The 20101-nt window shown below is 42.1% G+C and overlaps 1 protein-coding gene across 1 annotated transcript; it reads left to right on the forward strand.

Moving 5' to 3' along the window:
• Positions 1-11158: 11158 nt before the first annotated feature.
• Positions 11159-19312, forward strand: Dppa2 (developmental pluripotency associated 2). Its single transcript, XM_047565494.1, has 7 exons — positions 11159-11191; positions 12941-13097; positions 14330-14490; positions 14582-14635; positions 15636-15897; positions 16766-16961; positions 19030-19312. The coding sequence occupies exons 1-7, from the start codon at positions 11159-11161 to the stop codon at positions 19109-19111; spliced, it is 945 nt and encodes a 314-aa protein (XP_047421450.1). The 3' UTR covers positions 19112-19312.
• The last annotated feature ends 789 nt before the right edge of the window (positions 19313-20101 follow it).

Consider the following 20101-nt stretch of genomic DNA (forward strand, 5'->3'; position numbering starts at 1 on the left):
AAAACGAAGATAAAAGACATGTCTGTTGTTTTCCTGCTCCTTCTCTGATGTCACCTGCAGTTCTTGTGTTGTCAAGCTGTGACCGAGACTGATGGAAATTCAAAAGCCTGTGCCCTCAGGTGTCCGCCTTACCAAGAAATTACTGGAACATGCCAGATGGCAGTGGCGAATGCCTGTGATCCCAGCGATTTAGGAGACTAAGGCAGAAGGATCACGAGTTCCAGGCAGCCTGGGCAATTTAGTGAGACCCTGTCTCAAAAATGAAATAAAAAGAACTGGGGATGTAACTCAGTGCAAAAAAAAAACCCATGGGTGCAATGCCGGGACCAAAACAAAAAAACAAAAAAACAAAAAACAGACCAAACCACAGGAGTTGGAACTTGTTCTGCACTCCCGTCACCACAGGTAGCCTCAAAGAGGAGCCAGCGAGGCCACAAACCCTTCAGCAGGCCGAGCAGTGGGTACACGCCATCATCCCAGCTATTGGGAAGCGGAGGCAAGAGGATCACAAGTTTGAGACCAGCTTTGGTAATTTAGTGAGACCCTATATCAAAATCAAAAAGAAAAAGCTGGAGATGTAGTTCAGTGATAAGAGTAACCCTGAGTTCAGTCCCTAGTACCAAAAAAATGAAATAAGAAACCTTCCACAGGGGGTCCCTGAGTTCACTGTGATGACTGCTGACACCCAGCCTGGCAGGACATCCTGCACCTTCCACCGCTGGGGAGACCAGAAGGCTCCCTGGGTATCTGAGTGCTCCCAGCGGCCCTGGGGCAGGGCTGTGAGTCTCCAGACCTGTGGGCTGTCCTATCAGCAACACAAAGGGCCCACAGCTGAGCAGCAGGTGCAGCCCACCCAGCCTCTGGCTTTCCCACTGACTAATCCCCCAGTTGTAGCAGTGTTCCTGTTAGCAGGGTATTTGCATTTGCTTCCTATTGTTATAAAATGATGTACTAAGTCTGGTTTCTGAATTCTTGTTGTTTCTGTGTTCTAGGGTTGTAGTTTTGGTTTTTGGGGGGAGGGGTATTGGGGACTGAACCCAGGGATATCTTTCCACTGAGCTACATCCTTAGCCCTTTTCATTTGTTGTTTTGAGACAGTCTCACTCAATTGCTGAGGCAGGCCTTGAACTTGCCATCCTCCTCCAGCCTCCTGATTCACTGGGATATGGACATGTGCCACCACCTGCCTAGCTTCTCTTCCATTCTTTCATACTCCCCTTAGAAAAACGAGCTAATGCCTAGAACAGCCAGAAGCAGAGTGGTGGCCCTCTTCAAACGCAGGCAGAGCCAGGAGAAAATGGACTAAGCCAGGATAGCGATCCGGTTCCAGCTTTCATCTACTATCTTCATAGATTATGCAAAGTGGCGGGACTAAACACTGGCCGCTTGGTCTCCCTTGTGCCAGACATAAAGAATCATTCTTACAAATGTTAAAATGATGGAGGGGTTTCCTTGGCTCTCTAGGCGATTATGGATCATTTCGTGTAGCCCTGCCGTTCGCCCTTGGTGATGCCGTCCTATGCTCTCTCTCCAACTTGCACTCTCTCTAATGCTTTGAAAGGGAGACAAAGAGCTGGAGCTGTACACTCCATGTGCCTTAGATAAATTCTACAGCAGAGGGAGGACCTACCCTTGTCTTGCTGTTTTAGGGGTAGCCAAGGGAAGAGATCTGCACTCTAGTTTCCTACCTTGCAGATAGGTCTGTTCCCACACGTATGTGGTGTGAGCCAGGCGTGAAGTACAACAGGAATGGGAGGATGAGAAATCTGGAGCCGGCCTTCCAAATTTCTCTTGGCTCCAAAGAGACATGGAAGATTTCAAGAGTAGATGCTGAAGGAGCAGCTGACGTCCAGAGGGTCTGCCAAGCCTGAGCTGGCTGGCAGAGGCAGATGGGTCTGCAGAAGAAAGCCTGTGAACTCCCTGACAAATCAAAGCGCATGTCAGCCCATCTCCAAGCATTTCTGGTGATGAGGAGAGCTGGGGAGGGAAAAGCAGATGGGGAGATTTTTAAGACCCAGCTCACTAAATCAAAGTTAAATTTCCTAAAAATTCACCAAGTAAGTTTCTACGTTTTAGCCAAGATAGGGCTTACAGACATAATTGAAAATTTTTTTGTGTCCACCTAAGGCAAACTTAGTACCACCAGAAATGGTAAAAACTAAAATGTACCATCTGATATAACACAATGGACAGCACACAAAATGACGAATATATTTGCCAACAGGATGTAATGGCAATCTAATCATGAAGAAGCAATCTGCCCTGATTATATCTGTTGTTTCAGTATAATAGTTAAGTGGGTTTAATACACTTGGGTACCGTGTTTTCTGCTTCCAACACTTTTAAATAAACAAATTTCTCAATTTAAAGTAAATTAATAGTTGTATTCCACCATTAAGACAGTTTTTAAAAAATTTGTCCCTTCATTGAATATGGAATGAATATTACATGATACTATAGCAATGGATTTTTTTTTTCTTTTTGTTCTTTTTCCAACTTTCCTTCCCTGCAAACTCAGGGTCGAGCCCAAATTTCTTTGTTGTAATAATAACTAGTGTGGTTACGTAGAATATAGATATGTAATATATAGAGAATTTTACAGAAATGTTAAAAATTAATGAGATATAGATTATATATATATATACATATGCATATACATATATATATATATATATATGCACACACATATATATACCAACTTTTAAGTTTGAAAAGTTTAACAAAAGCTTGGGAAAATAGGCAGGTACTGTGGCACAAACTTGTCCCAGAGACTCAGGAGGCTGAGGCAGCAGTATCACAAGTTCCAGGCCAGCCTCAGCCACTTAGTAAGACCCCGCCTCAAAACAAAACAAAAAAAGGCTGGAGATGTAGCTCAGGGGTGGGGCATTCTGGGTCCAACCCCCGTACAACACAGGCACACACACAAAAAGACCCTTGGGCTGGGGGGGTGGCACACGCCTATAATCCCAGCAGCTCCAGAGGCTGAGAGGAGGATCTAGAGTTCAAAATCAGCCTCAGCAAAAGCCAAGGACTGAAGCAACCCAGTGAGACCCAGTCTTTAAACAAAATACAAAATAGGGCTGGGGATGTGACTCTGCAGTTGAGTGACCCTGAGTTCAACTCCCAGTACCACAAAAAAAAACAAAACAAACAAACAAACAAAAAAACCTTGGGGAAATATTCAGCTGGATATATGCAAAGATCTTTGGAAATACAAATTTGCTCACAGCATTCCTCTACATTAAACCCTCCCAAGGATCTCATTTCATTCAGAAAAGCCACCGTCCTTGTGATGACCTCCCACGCCTTATCTACCTTTTGTCCTCTTTATCTCTCACCTCACGTCCAACCACCCTGTCCTTCCTATTTCTTAACCTGCCAAATACTGTCCCACCTTAGGGTCTTATCATTGACTGGGATGATCACTCTCCATGTTAACATGGTAAACTATTTACTTTTTTTAAGTGTGTCTTCAAATGTCACCTTGTCAAAGAGGCATACCCACAAGCTGTTTCTCAACCCCTACCTATTTCATATAGCCCCTTTATACACTGGCTTAGCTTTCTGTTTTCCAATGACAACAATCTCCTTTAACATAATACATGATTTGATCTTTTCTTTGTTTGTCTTCCTCTAATAGTATCCTTTTTGGTTTGTTTGGTTTGGGACTGGGGATTGAACCCAGAGTGTTCTGTACCCACCCAGCTACATCCCCAGTCCTTTGCGCTTTTTGTTTTAAATTGTCCCAACTGAATTCAAGCTTGCAATCCTGCCTCAACCTCCAGAGTCACTGGGATTACAGGCATGTGCTACCGTGCCTGGCTTCCTCTAATAGTATGAAGATTTCCTGAGTTTTATACACTTAGATGTACAATCTTCTGTTTTGGTTTTGAACCTATTCTTTTCCCATCACTGAGAGTAATTATAATTTTACAGGGAAGTGTAACACGTTAATGTATTCAGAAGAGGAGTACCACCTCCTGAGTATCCCATTTCTCTTTCTTCAAAGCACACAGGTAAAGGACCTTGTGTCTTTTTGTGATCTACTACAGGAAAAGTGACTGATCCCAACTTAGTTTTTAAATTTTATTGATAGATTGATCTTTCAGTGCTGAGGTTTGAACCCAGGGCCTCACACGTGGTAGGCAAGTGCTCTCCACTGAGTTACATCCCTAGCTCCAAGGTGGTCCTGACTGTAAACTCACCACTACCTTCATGCTCAAGCTACAACTTCTACCAGCAACTTCCAACCAGCAAGAACTGCAGGGATTCTGTGCCTGTGTCATTCTTACAGGTCAGACTCCAGGACTCCTCATCAGCCCTGCTGACACTGTCAAAACTGCACCGCCACTTAAGATACTTAAGATGCCTCTTTTCTAAACTCCCTTCCCTCCTTCTCGGGGATCTCGGGGTCTCCCAGCCTCCCCTGGCTCTTATTTTTCTTCACTATTTTCTACAATGAATCTGACATGCTTTATCCCATCTTGGCATCTGCTTCTTGGAGAACCAAAACAAAACCATGTTATTCCAAAAATGGTCACAGAAAAAGTTTGTCAGTTGGGACTTTGAACTGGCTCACTTGCCTGCCACTGCACACAAGAGGACATCATTCTGCATGGCTATCTATCACACAATGGTGGTCCAGCTGCTGAAGATTTCACTGGGGGTGACCTGGGAAAATGTCCTGATAGAGAAGAGAGCCCTTGAAAGTGCAATGATTCTGACATTTGGAAAACATAAGCGTGAGAGTTTCTATGAAAACCCAGGGCATTGGCATGTGCTTCTAAACCCAGCAACTCAGGAGGCTGAGACATGAAGGTCTCAAGTTTGAGGTCAGCCTCAACAATTTAGTGAGGCCCTAAGCAACTTAGCAAGAACCTGTCTTAAAATTAAAAAAAATAATAATAACAATAAGAAAAAATATATAAGGCAAGCTCAGGGAGAACAGAAATCTCCTATGGAGTAGAAGGGCAAGAAGAGCAAAAGCTCACATGATCTTGATTTTCAATAAGTAAATAAATAAATAAAAAGATCTGGGGAGATGACTCAGTGGTTAAGCACTCCTCAGTTAATTTCTGATCAAAAGAGAGAGAAAAGAAAAGAAAATTTCATTTTGAGGGGTTGCTGATTTATTTTTACTTCAAAACAGAAACCTAAGACTTATAGCTTTTTAAACAGGTGAAGGAAAGAATCAAGCATTCTGGGTTTTGTGTGTTTGTTGGTACCAGGGGTTTTTGTTTGTTTGTTCGTTTGGTATCAGGGATTGAACTCAGGAGCCCTTAACCACTGAGCCTTATCCCAACCTATTTTTGATTTTATATTTTTAAATTTTGAGACAGCTTCTCACTAGATTGCTCACTAGCTTCCTTCTCTTGCTCAGCTGTAGCGATTGGAGGCTTTTTCAATTTCAGATGCCTATGAGGCAGATGATGTAAATTTGCCGAGTTTGTAGTCAAAAAGACCATGTTATGGAGGTGTCCTTCCGAAAGTGGTCAGTGAGTAAAATCATCCTGAAAGCTGTGAGGCTGTAGCAGTGACTCAGACTGGTGGGTGGGAAAGAGGTCATTTCATGTCATGAAGGAAACCGCTCTTATTCTTTTTTTTCCTATTTTTTTCTTTCCTTTTTTTTTTTTTTTTTTTTTTTTTTGGTGCTGGGGTTGCATGTCTAGGGACTTCTACGTTTTCATCAAAGGCAGGTCTGCTACACTAAAGTCAGCACCTTGTGTGGGGAAATCTGAAACCCTGAAATACAAATGAGAACACTGGATGGTTGTTCCTGAGAGTGTTGGCTCTGCAGACCCTTATGAAGGCCCTGAACTTGCAGCAGTGGTCTGTGTTTCCCTACTAAGAACTGGCATTATTCTTGTGCAGGAAGATGCTACACAGGCCCCTCCTCCTCAAGGCAACAGATGCTGCTTTCAAAAACTCCTTCCAAGTCCTCTTCCAGTACTAGATCTATAACCTACAATTAAATTCCAGCAAAGCCCATCTGAGAAAGTTCTGAGCTGGCAAGAGTGGAAAGAAAATATATGCCAAAGGAATGGCAGATATTAACTCCCATGTAGTATGTATTGGCAGGAGTTAGGAGAGAATCCTCCATGGATTTTTCTATTTTTGGTGGCCAGGGATAGAACTCAAAGGCTCTTAATCACTGAGCCACATCCCCAGCCCTTTTTATTTTTTTATTTTGAGACAGGGTCTCACTAGGTTGCGTACAGCCTCCCTAAGTTGCTGAGTGCTGAGGCTGGCTTTGAATCTGCCATCCTCCTGCCTCAGCCTCCCGAGCCACTGGGATTACAGGCATGAGCCACCATGCCCGGCCTTCCCCATAGGTTTTGAGAGCAATTGATCTAAGGGGCTGGAACAAGATACTGAATAAGCAAGAATTCATTACCTTAGGGATACTCTACCCTGGCACAGGATATAACATACTAGCAGAGATCCCATGGAACAAATTCATGACCAGAATGCCTGGAGAAAGTAAAAGCTGGTACTGAGCCAAGTAGAAAGAATCCAAATTGTCATGACAGAGGGTAAAGGAAGGGAAAAAAGAAACCTGAAGAAAATGTATCTGCAAGGATGAATATGTCACACGAGGTTACACAGCCACCACTGGGTGTTTCTTGAGCGGGCTCACGGGACTAGGCATCAGAAAGACCATCAGGAATGTGCTGGAGATGGGGTGCCAGCATTGCTGAAAAGGTCCTCCATAGACAAGGCTGATGGCAGGTGAAGCAGCCACAGAGCTGGGCTTTAATGTCATTTTAGGGATGATGAACCCCGAAATAATAAAGCTAGATTATGGCACTTAATCACTAGAAGCCAGGAGGCTGCAATTACCAGAAAGAGTGGAGGGCAGCCAAAGGGGCTTGACCTGTGAGGGACGGTGAAGGTGGTTTATGGAGCTTGGCGTCCCAAGGGCAAAGTAGATGGGCAGCCAACAAGAATGCTGCTTAACATCTGCAATCAAAACAAGTCAAGGGTGGAGGGGCAGGAAGCGGAGGGCAACTGCACCAATAAAAAGTTATGGTCTCTCGCTCAGCTTCCAACCCGAGCTGATTTTTCAGTTCTGGGCCCCACTGAGTGATGACAGGACTGGCTCCCTGGGAGAAAGGGCCATGTACCACCGTGGTGTTTCTCATAATGATTTTCCCCAGTACTTCCCCTAAGAGATCTAGAGTTACTCCTTTTTATTTTATTTTATTTTATTTTTTTAATAGTGGAGATTGGGCCCAGAGTCTTGTGCATGCTAGCAAGTACTGTGCTACTGAGCTACATCCCCAGTCCTTTTTCAAATTTTATTTTGAGACGGTGTCACTCTAAACTGCTCAGGCTGGCCTGGAACGTGCAATCTCCTGCCTCGGACTCCCAGCTAGATGAAATTACAGGTGTATCTCACCATGTCCAGCTGATCTTGAGCCATTTAGTCAAGTGACTGCAAATTATTGGGGGGAAAAATAAAGTAATTTCAAGGATCTGCCTTGACAATGATAACCAAATTATCACCATAATCCTTGATTGTGATAGAGCGAACTTAAAAGAAGCAGGTAATAACTGGAATCCTGTTCAAAGTCTTGGAGACCCAGGGGCCATTTCCTCAGTTTACAAATGCACAATTGGAATCCATATACTTGACATTGAGTCCTTCATAGTAATAGACATATCAGAGGAAGAAAGCCAATTCAAAAACTGTTTCTTATCTCACCCTGGTATGCACAGACCCTAAGTTTTCTAATTATTAAACCAAATTTAAGGTAGTGCATAATTAATATTTTGTAGTATCAACAATGGAGTAGGGGTCATGTGTAACTAAAAAACAATTTTTTTAAAAAATGGAGTAGCACATGGTGGCACACACCTGTAATCCGAGACACTCAGGAGACTGAGGCAGGAGAATGGCAAGCTCCAGACCAACCTTAGCAACTTAGTGAGACCCTCAGCAATTTAGCAAGACCCTGTCTCAAAATTTAAAAAAAAAAAAAAGGAGATGAAGAAGAACTAGGGATGTATCTCAGTGGTAAAATGCCCCTGGGTTCAATCCCCAGGAACAACAAGAACAAAAATAAACTTGGGAAGGGTCAAGTGACTGAAAAAGGAGATGGGCTTTCTTTTCTTGTCCTGAGTCCCCATCCTTCCTCATCCACCAGCGGCAGGAAGAACAACAGTTCAAGACCTCTTTTTTTGTTGTTTTGGTTTTGGTTTTTGTTTTGGTACTGGGGATTGAACCCAGGGGCACTTTACCACAGAGCCACATCTCCAGCCCTTTTTATTTATTTATTTATTAAAATCTTTTTTATTTTTACAGACTGCATTTTGATTCACTGTATAACTTTTCATTTCTATGGTTGTACACAATGTAGATTCACACCATTCATGTAATCATAAATATACTTAGGGTAATACTGTCTGTTTCATTCTACTATCTTTCCATCCCCCACCCCCTCCCACCCCATTTTCCTCTACACCATCCAAAGTTCCTTCATTCTTCTCTTCCCCCTACCGCCCCCCCTTCATTCCTTTTTATTTTATTTTATTTATTTATTTATTTATTTAGGGGTACCAGGGATTGAACTCAGGGGCGCCCAACCACTGAACCACATCCCCAGCCCTATTTTGTATTTTATTTAGAGACAGGGTCTCACTGAGTTGCTCAGTGCCTTGCTTTTGCTGAGGCTGGTTTTGAACTTGTGATCCTCCTGTCTCAGCCTCCTGAGTTGCTGATATTACAGGCGTGCACCACCGTGCCTGGCTTATTTTTTATTTTAAGACAGGGTCTCACTAAGTTACATAGGGCCTTGCTAAGTTGCTAAGGCTGGATTTGAACTTGCAAACCTCCTGCCTCAGTCTCCTGAGCCACTGGGATTACAGGCATTCACCACCATATATGGTTTCTTTTATTTATTTATTTATTTATTTATTTATTTATTTATTTATTTTGAGAGAGGGTCTCAACAAGTTGCTGAGGCGGGCCTTAAACCTGTGATTCTCCTGCCTCATTAGTTGTCAATATTACAGGTATGTGCCTCCATGCCCAGCTGATAATTTGAGTTTTGAATGCTGTTAGATATTTGAATGCAGCATTTATTTGAAAAATTTAATAATATTAAGCAATTATTTTTATATTTAGATATGGAAAAGCTATTGTAGTTACTTCAGGAGAAAAAAAGGCTTTTTTTCTCCCCTTGAGTTTGTAAATATGAAGACTGTTATTGACTTTCAAATATCCTAATGGAGGAGGAATGGGTAGAGGTTTAGATGTGAAAGCAGAGTAAATAGAAGTCACTTAATTGCTGAAGCTGATATGGGAATTCATGAAATCTTTGATTGCTTTTCTACATGTTTGAACTTCCCATAATGTGACACTCTTATAGAGTATTTATAATACAGAAAAGCCAGGCACAGTGGCTAGTTGGGAGGCTGAAGCAGGAGGATGGCAAATTGAAAGTCAGTCTGGTGAGTTAGTGAAACCTTGTCTTAAAATTAAAAATAAAAAAAAAAAGGGCTGTGGATGTTGCTCAGTGGTAGAGCTATTGCCTAGCCTGAGCCAGGTCCTGAGTTCAACCCCCAAGAACCAGTGTAGGGGGTGAGGGAATTCAGGAAAAACCTATAGGAAAACAAGATATTTATTTTGTGACAAATGCTATGAAGAAAAGAAACATGGTAATGAAATGGTCTTCCTGCTTAAGTCCTGTCCCGGTTCAGCAAGAGAATCACCTCAGCCCACCCTCTAAAGCAGCCAGGCAAAGCTGCAGGGGCCCACACCCAAGTGGGCAGGTGGAGAACTTTCTTGTTTGAGTCTCTTTGGACTGTATTCAGTTTCATCCTGGAAGGCAGGAACCGGTGTTTCACCATTATCTACTGTTATCGGTCTATCTCCGAAGGCATTTGGTCAAACACTAATCCAGCCAATGCTTCTAGACTTCAGGAGCATAAGAAATACCTAGAGGGCTTGTTGAAGTATAGATTCCAGGGATCCACCCTCAGAGGTCTGATTTAGGAGATCTAGGGTGGGGCCTCACCATTTGGATTTCTAACCAGTTCCTCAATAAACTCAAGATGAGGTTTTGCAGACCACGTTTTGAATATATGGCCTCAGGTCCTCAGACTAATGGAGCAAATCATTTTCCTAAAGGCAGAGAAAGTCTACTGTACAGGCACTGACCTCTGTGCTTTGGCGTTGTTTGTGAGTGACGGTTTCTTTTAGAAATGCTGACTCCAAATGACCTAGGAAAGCATCTGCTTCATCTCCAGATGCCTGCTGCCTCCAGCATCAGGCTCCAGAGTTCCCAAGTGCTTGCAGTTCCTTCAGGTTTCGTTCTTCCCTCAATTGCCTTTGTGGTTGGTTGCTGCTCCTATTCTGAACAGTCAAACCTTTATTTTCTGAATATTATTGCAGGTTTAATGTTTGTGTTTAGAACTAGATCTAAGAGCAACATGTTATACATGCATCCGATTTAAATTCAGTGAGTGAAACACCCAGGGATATAAATCTGTTATAAAATACCTCCCTAGCTGAATGTAGTGGCACATGCATGTAATCCCAGCCGCTGGAGAGATTGAAGCAGGAGGGTTGCAAGTTCAAGGCCAGACTCAGCAATTTAGCGAGCCCCTAAGCAACTCAGGGAGACCCTGTCTCAAAATAAAAACTAAAAATGACTGGGGATGTGGCTCTCTGGTTAAGAGTCACCGGGTTCAAATCCCTGATACCAAAACAATAAAAAATAAAATAACAAAATATTGCCCTAACTTTCTGAGTATCTTTTCTCTTAATTGATCACCGATATTGTCCTGGAACAGCTAAAATATTCCCTTTATTCAGTTGGAACTTGTCAGCAAGAGTTAGTCACTTCCAGTTTTCTCCCAAGGCTCACCTTACAAAGAATCATTTTTTATCGAAAGGATTTGGAGTAAAACTAATTACTTAATCATCCATTTCCTAGTGAACAAGACAGGGTCCTGAGAGTATTGAAACTAATAATTATTACATTGTCAAATAATGAGGGAGGAGAAATAGAGGAAGGAAAACAGCTCTTCTGGGTAACAGGAAGTAGGAGACATTTGCCTATAAAAGGAGAAGACAGGAAGCCTCAGGTTAAAAGGAGCACAGCACAGCTATCCTGAGCCCTGTTGGCTTTGCCTTCTCCCGGTGTTCCTGGAAATGTCAGGCTCAACTGACAGTATCACTGAGAAGGTAAGTTTCGTTTCTAAAGAAACTAATTGTCTCACATTTATCACAATCTTTCTAGGTCTCACTTATTTCTTTTTGGCTGCTATGAATCAATTTCTGGGTGGAAGAAACCTCCATCTTGGAACCTCCTCCTCTCTGCAGATGGATCATTAACTTTTCTTGTGATTGACACTGTATATTATATGCATTTGGGCGAGGGTAAAAAGTTTCCAACTCCTAGTTCAAGGAAAGATTTATTTGGTAGGAAAAGACAAGAAGTGATGTAGGTGGTTAAGATAAAAAATAGTAAAGAAATGGCAAGCTAAGGTGTAAAAAAAAAAAAAAAAGGAAATGTATAATGTGACTAAAAGTCAGAAAGTAAAGTGACCAATTGTTCTTTTCCTCCAGGAATAGGAAGCAACCAGTTCCCAATGCCCTTGTACCACATGGGTTTCCAGACTAGGCTTGAGTCATACTGCACAGGATGAGAAACTAAATTAAGATGTCCTCCTGTATTTACCGGGACCGCTGTAGCAGGCTAGAGGACTGCTTCACGTCCCCACTTAGCTCCGGAGTGGAGTAATGTTCCACAAATAAGGTCAACTTTTTTTTTTTAAGCTGACAAAAGTGAATCTAGGGAGCACTTTGAAAAAGTGGTATACAAATGTAAAAATCACAAATTGCAGGCTAAGAGTTTGAGAGCCAAAGGGAAGAGATTTAAATAGGGGAAGGCGGGGGGAGGAGTGTGGGATCTATTCTGAGATTACAATAGGGTTGGAATGGCGTTCGGACACCCTCTGGGTTGAGAGGAAAAGCCACCATCAGGACGGTACTCAAGCCTGTGTTACTATAGACCATTGCCATTTCATTTCTGAGACTGGGTTTCCTCATTTGTAAAACAAGAAAACCAGTAAGTTCCCCCAAGTCTACCATGAGGATTAAACAGGAGGAAAGACGGAAAGCAACTAGCAGAGTCTGTACTGATGAAAACCAGTAAATATTAGTCCCTTCCTACTCGCCCGCTTTCAAACAAGATCTGTCGCTCCTGCGATCATTAACACAACACTGACGGTGCAGCCCTGGCTCTCCGCGGAGGCCTCGGGATCCACCGCTAGCAGCGCAGAGAAAACCACTGAGTGCCTTGGCGCTGTGTAGTTACCGTGAATGTAACAGAGTTGACTGGCAGGGGCCAGACCCATTTAGGAATTTGTAGGCTGCAACAAATTTTAGGCTACTTTGAGTTTTGTCTTTAACTGGAATAGCATCAACAAGCCGAGTGTTCAGCAAGCAGAGAAGTCTGTGGACTGAGAGGGTCAGTGGCTTTGGGATAGCTGGGAGTCACTGCTTTAGTGAAATCTGACACTAGCTTGAATCCAGACTTTTGTGCTGGAAGATAGAAAGACAAGAACACATTCCATAGAGATTTCCGAGATAAATGAGAGTAACACGTTCTGTAGAGATATATGCGATAAATGAAAGTATTTGTTTTAGTTCATGGAAAGCAAAAGGACATGAGGGAAATCCCCCAAACCCAAACCCTATCTTCTGTTTTCTCTTAATCACCCACATATAAATTGACTTTTACCCATTTCCTCAGTATTTTCTTTATCTAACAAAGGTTCTGCTAATCAACACCACCTTCAAGGAATCCCAGGAACTTGTCCATCTACCTATTGTCTCCTGAGTTTCTTATTCATTCCTTGTGCCTTGAAAGTAAGCAGTTTAGTTGTGTAGCATCAAATGAGAATCAGTGACTGACTCTTCTCTTTCCAGAACTTCTTTGAGGAGGAATTAGATGAGGAAAATGTGATTTTAACCCTGGTCCCCGTTATAGAGGAACCTAAACAAGAACTTCTAATGGAAACAAGTGTTTCTTCAACTGCAGATATCAAACATGCAGGTATCAAACCTAAGACTCTCAGGAAAAACAGTAAGAATATGAGAACAGGGACTGCTCGCCTAGCAGCTCTGGGAAGCCCAAAAGAAGCTTTAAAAAAAGAGTTTTTCCCTGTCCTCTAACTAAACAATACCCACCTTAAATCCCACCTCCATTGCCTGTGGCAAGAGATTTCTCAAACCCATACTTCTTTGCTAAACTCCTTGCACTCCCTGGCTTTTAAGATGCAAAATAGGCACGTGGGTTACTTTGGACAGAATTTTTTTTTTTTTTTTTTTCTTAAGTACTGGGGCTTGAACCCAGGGCCTCAAGTTATTTTTTATTTTGAGACAGTTCTCCCTAAATTGCCCAGGCTGGCCTCAAATATGCACCTTCGAATCTAAACCTCCAATTAGTTGGGATTACAGGTGTGCACTACCATGCCAGGCTCAGAACATGATCTTTATGGGGCCACTAGACATGAGTTCAAATCCCCAATCTATGCAGCTCAATCTTGTCTATAAAAATGAGAATAAGGAGCTGGAGGTGTAGCTCAGTAGTAGAGTACTTGCATTGTTTGCATGAGACTCTGAATTGGATGCCAGCAACACAAGAAAAAAGAGTAAAATGTTGAAACATTCTTGCCTGTTAGGGAAGATTAAATAATTTGGAAAAATATCTAGTATTTTGCCTGATGAGTAATTACTGATAAAATCTAGCCACTTTGAAAATCATGACTCTTTGTATTTGTATCTGTTCCCAGTGCTTCATAGAAAGGCATCAAATAAGTATCTTTGGGATGATTTTATCCTCTGGGCCAATAATGAACCACAAGATAAAATAAAGAGTGATGGGTTAGAGTGATGTGGTCCTGTAGAGAAAAATGAAACGTGCTCACTAGTGCACCATTGTTGATTGGGGTAAGGTTTAGGGGTAGATTCTTTGGTGTCTGATATTTTGTGGTTCAAAGAAGGAGAAATCCAATATAATGTTCCATTCAGGTGGTTGAGGGCTGCAAAACCAAGGTGGGGTATATAGTATAAAAAACATAGAATTTAGAACTTTAGTGTAGAACTTTTGAGTTCCAGGTCTGCCATTTTAATGACTGTGTGATCTTGGGTGAGTCCTTTCATTCCTGAATCTATTCGCTTATTTGTAATAACAGGGAAAAAATGCTATGTATATGCGGAAAGTAGTTAGTGGGAAAAGTGAGAAAATTTTGGGGAAATTATAAATAATCGCACAAGCATTAAACTATTACTACTTTGGTTCCATTCTTTTTTCAGTTCACCTTCCGCAAACGAATGAACAATTCAAAGCTTTCCCAAAGCCTAACTGTAAAATACCACTCCTTCCCTTGCCAACCATTTTGCCTCCGATTAATAAGGTTTCTCGGGACACTTTGCGAAACTGGTGCCAACAATTTAATTTGAGTACCGATGGCCAGGTTAGTACATGGGTGGGAATCCCTGCTACTTGAACTAAGTATGGAAATCTTTGCCAAATTGTAACTTTTATTTCCCTTTTAATTTCCTTAGAAAATAGAGGTTTATTTGAGGCTCCAGAAGCATGCATACCCCGAACAAAAATATGTGAGTGAAGAGTGTGGGGCTGACAGTGTGAAGGTGGTGGGCTGTCCTTGTGGGTTGACCTGTCTGCTAATGTTCTATGTATGTGGCACCTCCGAGGCAGGATTTCTTAATTGTAGCACTATGGACTTTTGGAACCAAATAATGTTTCTATGTGTGTGTTTTGGAGGCGGACCTGTGCATTGCAGGATGTTTAGGAGCATCCCTAGCTTCTACCCCTAGGTGGCAGTAGCAGCCTCCCCCAACCCCCCCCCCCCCCCCCCCCCCCGCATCCCCACACCGACCCCCGCAATGCCTATGGTTTTAACCATCAGTTTTTTCCGACTGAGAACCACTGCTCTAAGGGAACTAATATTTGTAAGCTCCCACATTGACATACACATTCAGGTCAGTATAAAGAATGATAAACTGGGGCGCCGGCGCAGTGACGCACGCCTGTGAACCCAGTGGCTCCTGTGATCCTAGCTGCTCAGGAGGCTAAGACAGGAGGATTTTGAGTTCAAAGCCAGCCTCAGCAAAAGTGAGGCACTAAATAACTCAGTGTCTCTAATAAAATACAAAATAGGGCTGGGGGTGTGGCTCAGGGGTCAAGTGCCCCTGAGTTCAATCCCCAACCCCTGCCCCCAGCACCCCCCAAAAATAATAAACTGGGCATGGTTGCACACACTTATAATCCCAGCTACTCAGGAGGCTGAGGCTGGGGGATTGTAATCTGGTGGCCAGCCTGGGCAGTTTAACTAGATTCTGTCTTAAATGGAAAAAAAGAAAAAGTTTGGGGGATGTAGTGGAGTGGTAGAATATCATTGATTTCAACTTCCAATTCTGCAAAAAATTAAAAAGTACAAATAAATATATAACAAAGGCTGGGGATGGAGCTCATTGGCACAGTGCTTACCCAGCAGGTACAATTCCAGTAAAGTACAGGGGGAGAGTATAAAGTTGACACAAAAGTCATCATGGCACTAACACGTCTTCAAACACTCATCATGAATTTCATTCTCAGGATGTTCCTGAAACATTTCAGGAGGCCAGATTGAGGCCGTGTTCCAGGAAATGCAAAGAAGTGGCTGATGCAATGGGGCTGCGGAAAGGTCGTAATAAGGTTAAGAAAGAGGACGAGGCTAATGTAGTTGAAGTGGTAACTTCAGCTCAGGAGTCCATGTTGGCCTCTTGGGCAAGGATCGCTGCCAGGGCTGCTCAGCGCAAGGCTGTGAATTCCTGTCCCATCCCTACTTCTGTGGAGGCCTTTCTACTGCAAACCTCTGGTAAGATCAGCCTTAAGATGTGAGTACTGGACCAAAGAAACAGAATAGCATTTATTAGTACAAGACTGTAAGGAGGCAAAAGGGAAGGAATTAGTTAAAATATCTGTAGGTGAGAAGTTGGATTCATGTGGGACTTCTTCCTTGATCGATGAATAGTCAAGTTTTATTTGGCTCTGTAGGCCAGGAGATTGGACAGTGGCACTTTTTTTTTATCACTAAGCAGAATTCCAAGGTGGGAAGAAAACATAATCTAATCATGTGGTTGACTGTACCCCAAGGTCTTCTCCATTTTCTCTTTCCTTAAGGCATTCATAACAGTGAACATGAGGAAAGGTGTTTAAATTCTTGATTTATTATCTCCTAAGTATGAGACTTTGGCAAATTACTTGATTCTGGTGTCTTTCTCTATAAAAAGATCATAAATATCCATGTCCTAGAATGATTGTGAGACCTGTGTGAAACACATGACTTGTCATATTGAGAGCAGATGACAGTGGAAATATTTGGTGCTAGGCTAAGGGTACGACTCAGTGAAGTGCTTGCCAAGCACGTGAGGCCTGAGATTTAATTCCCAGCACTGGAGGAAAGAAAAAGAAAATAGGACACAGAGTTAACAATGACCTTAAGAATAAATACATTATTAGAATCCTGGACACCAAGCAAGCATTACGAAAAGTTTACCATCATTTTCCTCATGCTGTGACTTGTGAACCTAGATGATAGTCTTTTTTGTTTACACTTTTCATGTGTTTTATTCAACTGATTTATCAGCAGAATATAAGAGTAAAACCAAGGGCGACTTGCTGGGGGCTTGTCCTGGAGCACCTTCTGAATCTTGCCGTTCATATTGCTTCTCTTCCCTTCCCAGGTGTCAGGTGGTGTGTGGTTCATGGCCAGCTTCTCTCTGCAGACGCAGCAGGCTGGGTTCGCCTGCAGTTCCATGCAGGTCAGACCTGGGTCCCTGACACTCCCAAGAGGATGATTGCTCTCTTCCTGTTACCAGCCTGTACCTTTCCATCCCCAGGACTAGAAGATAATATGTTATGCCCTGAATGTGTAAAAAGGTAACCTTTGGTTTTTTTTTTTTTTTTTTTTTTTTTTTTCCCCCAAGCATGGCATACAAATAAAGGAGATGTGTAGATGGATTTCTGAATAATTTAATAGGAAAAGAGAGCAAACACGCTGATATCTTACTGTGCTGTGTAGATCAGGCAAACGTAGGCAGTTAAAAGAATTGAGTAGTGGATTAGCACTCAGATAAATGTGGCCAGTCTTAGCAGCCTTAATCAAATATGTAACATGGAGCTGGATATAGTGGTGCCTCCATGTAATACCAGTGACCCAGGAGGATGACAAGTTCAAGGCCAGTTTAGGAAAACTAGGAAGACTCAAAAATTTATTTTAAAAAGAAAAAGAAAGATAAGGGCCAGGAACAGAGTGCCCCTGGGTTCAATCCCCACTGGTAGTGGTAAGTCAGGAATTTGTCTTAGTCTCAATTTAAGGGACCTGTTTAAGTGGGGGGTGCGGAGGATTAGAGTTCTTACTACATGTCAGATACCCACCTGGAGATAGAAGAATTGGAAAATCCATGCAGCATACTGGAATGGAGATGGGTAAGAGAAGCTACCAAAATACTGGAAAGCAACTATAATAGAGTAGTTGGGGGATGCTTCCGAGGAGGTTACATAGACTGAGCGGGAGCTTACCAGTTGGAAAGGAATCATTTGGACCTTTTTTAACCAATACAAACATATGGAAAGAGATTATCATGCACCTAGAAATTGCAAATAGTTCAAAATGGTTGATACATCTATTGACAGATGAATCTGGGGAAAGGCAAACAAACTGGAAAGGATTTTATGGTCTCATACATTATCCTGTAGGTCATTATTTATTACTTTATTATTTCTCAGTCATTTTGGGGACACAGACTTTATACACACACACACACACACACACACACACACATATATATATATCCATATATATTATTACTTTTTTTAATTTTTATTTTTTGGTACTTTTCTTGGTACTTGGGATTGAACCCAGGGATGCCTAACCACTGAGCTACATCCCCAGTCTTTTATTTTTTTATTTTGCAACAGTGTCTAAGTTGGTGAGGGCTTCCCTAAATGACTGAGTCTGGCCTTGAACTTGGCAATCATCCTTTCTTAGAATCATGAGTTTCTGGGATTACAGGTGCCTGGTTTTGGGACAGAGACTTCTTTCAGAATATAAGACTACATAGCTTCTAGGAAAAAAATATATACATTTGACTTAGAAGCTGCTTTAGATTTTGTATAGACTAAAACTAATGTCTCCCCCTTCTTTCTCTTGTTTCTTTTTTTAAAGTTTTAATTCTTTTTTTAAATTTGTTTTCGGTTATACATGATGCTAGAATGTATTTTGACATATTATACATATATGGAGTATAACTTCCCATTCTTGCTGGTTGTACATGATGTGGAGTTACACTGGTTGTGTGTTCATTTATGAACACAGGAAAGTTGTCAGATTCATTCTACTGTCTATTCCATTCTCACGCCCCTTCCCCACTCCCCACTCCCCTCTCCCCTCTCCCCTCTCCCCTCTCCCCACTCCCCTCTCTCCCTGTCCAGTCCAGTGAATCTCCACCTCCACCCCTCCACACACATTGAGTCAGAATTTGCATATCAGAGAGAACAGTCAACCTTTTTTTTTTTTTTTTTTTTGAATTGGCTTATTTCACTTAGCATGATAGTCTCCAGCTCCATCAATTTACCGGCAAATACCCATGATTTCATTCTTCTTTAAGGCTGAGTAATATTCCATTGTGTATATATGTACCACTTATTTATTTTATTTTTTAATGGGAGTATCATGAGTATGTGTAAATGTGGAGGAGCTGTGGGAAGGGAAAGTATAATGACGACCATTGTAATAAACAAAACAGGAACCCTGAGAATAAGTGGACAGCCCTGTTCCTCTGTTACTACATGGCAGCCTTTTAACTCACTATCCTGTGTATGGGTAAACTGTTCAGGAACTCCAGAAGTACGTTTCTTGTCTACCAGTCACTTTCAAGAGGTTAGTGTGGGACAGTTTATCTTACTTTAGTAATTTTTTACAATTCTTTTCTAACTTGTCTTATAGGAATAAGAAGATGATGAAAGGATTAATTATGACGGGAGAGAAAAAGCAACGCATTGTAGGAGACCAGAAGGTGCCACCTTAAGCAGTGTTGAAGTCTTATTTTGGTCTGAAGGCAATTGAGAAGAAACAGGAAAAAAGCTTTCTGCCTTCCCACTATTGGCCCCAAAACAGGACATAAATTTTGCAAAAATTCCTCTTTCCTTACCAGGACAAGTGGTGGACAGCTCATGGGTAAATTGTCATGCAGCTTGATAATTGCTGGGTTGTGTCCTGACCATCTTCAGTGTCTCCTGATCACCTGTCAGACTCAAGGATTAACTATGAACTTTTTTTTTTTTTTTTTTTTCTGTGGTGCGGGAGGTTGATCTCAGGGGCACTCAACCAGAGTCACATCCCCAACCCTATTTTGCTATTTTGTATTTTATTTAAAGACAGGGTCTTACTGAGTTGCTTAGCTCATTACTGTTGCTGAGACTGGTTTTGAACTTGAGATCCTCCTATCTCAGCCTCTTGAGCCCCTGGGATTACAGGCGTGCGCCACCATGCCCAGCTAGACTTTCTTTATTTTAAGCAGGGCTAGGTTTACGGGGAAACTGAGTTCTCTAGTTGCTGCTTTTAATATTAATTTTTTTGTGTATACTGAGGATTGAACCAAGGATACTCTAACTCTAGGCTGTAACCCTAGCCCCCTTCCTCTTTTTTCATCTGTTTGTTTGGTACTGGGGATTGATCCCAGGGGTGCTTAACCACAGAACCACATCCCCTGCCCTTTTAATTTTTTAAATTTTGAGACAGGGTCTCTCTGAGTTGCTTAGGTCCTTGCTAAGTTGCTGAGGCTGGCTTTGAACTTGCAATCCTCCTGCCTCAGCCTCCTGAATCGTGTGATTACAGGCATGTACCATACCCAGCAAACATAGTCTCTTTTTATTTTTATTTTAAGACAGGGTCTCACTAAATTGCTGAGGCTGCACTCGATCTTGCAATCCTGCCTCAGCCTCATAAGTAACTGGGATCACAGGTGTGTACCCCACACTTGGCTCCAATATTAACATCTTATATTAGTGTGGTACAT

The sequence above is a fragment of the Sciurus carolinensis genome, chromosome 9 (genome assembly GCF_902686445.1).
Source record: "Sciurus carolinensis chromosome 9, mSciCar1.2, whole genome shotgun sequence".
In the NCBI taxonomy this organism is placed as follows: domain Eukaryota; kingdom Metazoa; phylum Chordata; class Mammalia; order Rodentia; family Sciuridae; genus Sciurus; species Sciurus carolinensis.

Bases quoted from the DNA above. Each gene is read 5' to 3' on its own strand.
- Dppa2 (XM_047565494.1), top strand. From the start codon at position 11,159: ATGTCAGGCTCAACTGACAGTATCACTGAGAAG. The intron at 14,636-15,635 runs GTGAGTGAAGAG...TTTCATTCTCAG, and splicing joins CATACCCCGAACAAAAATAT to GATGTTCCTGAAACATTTCA. The intron at 15,898-16,765 runs GTAAGATCAGCC...TTCCCTTCCCAG, and splicing joins CTTTCTACTGCAAACCTCTG to GTGTCAGGTGGTGTGTGGTT.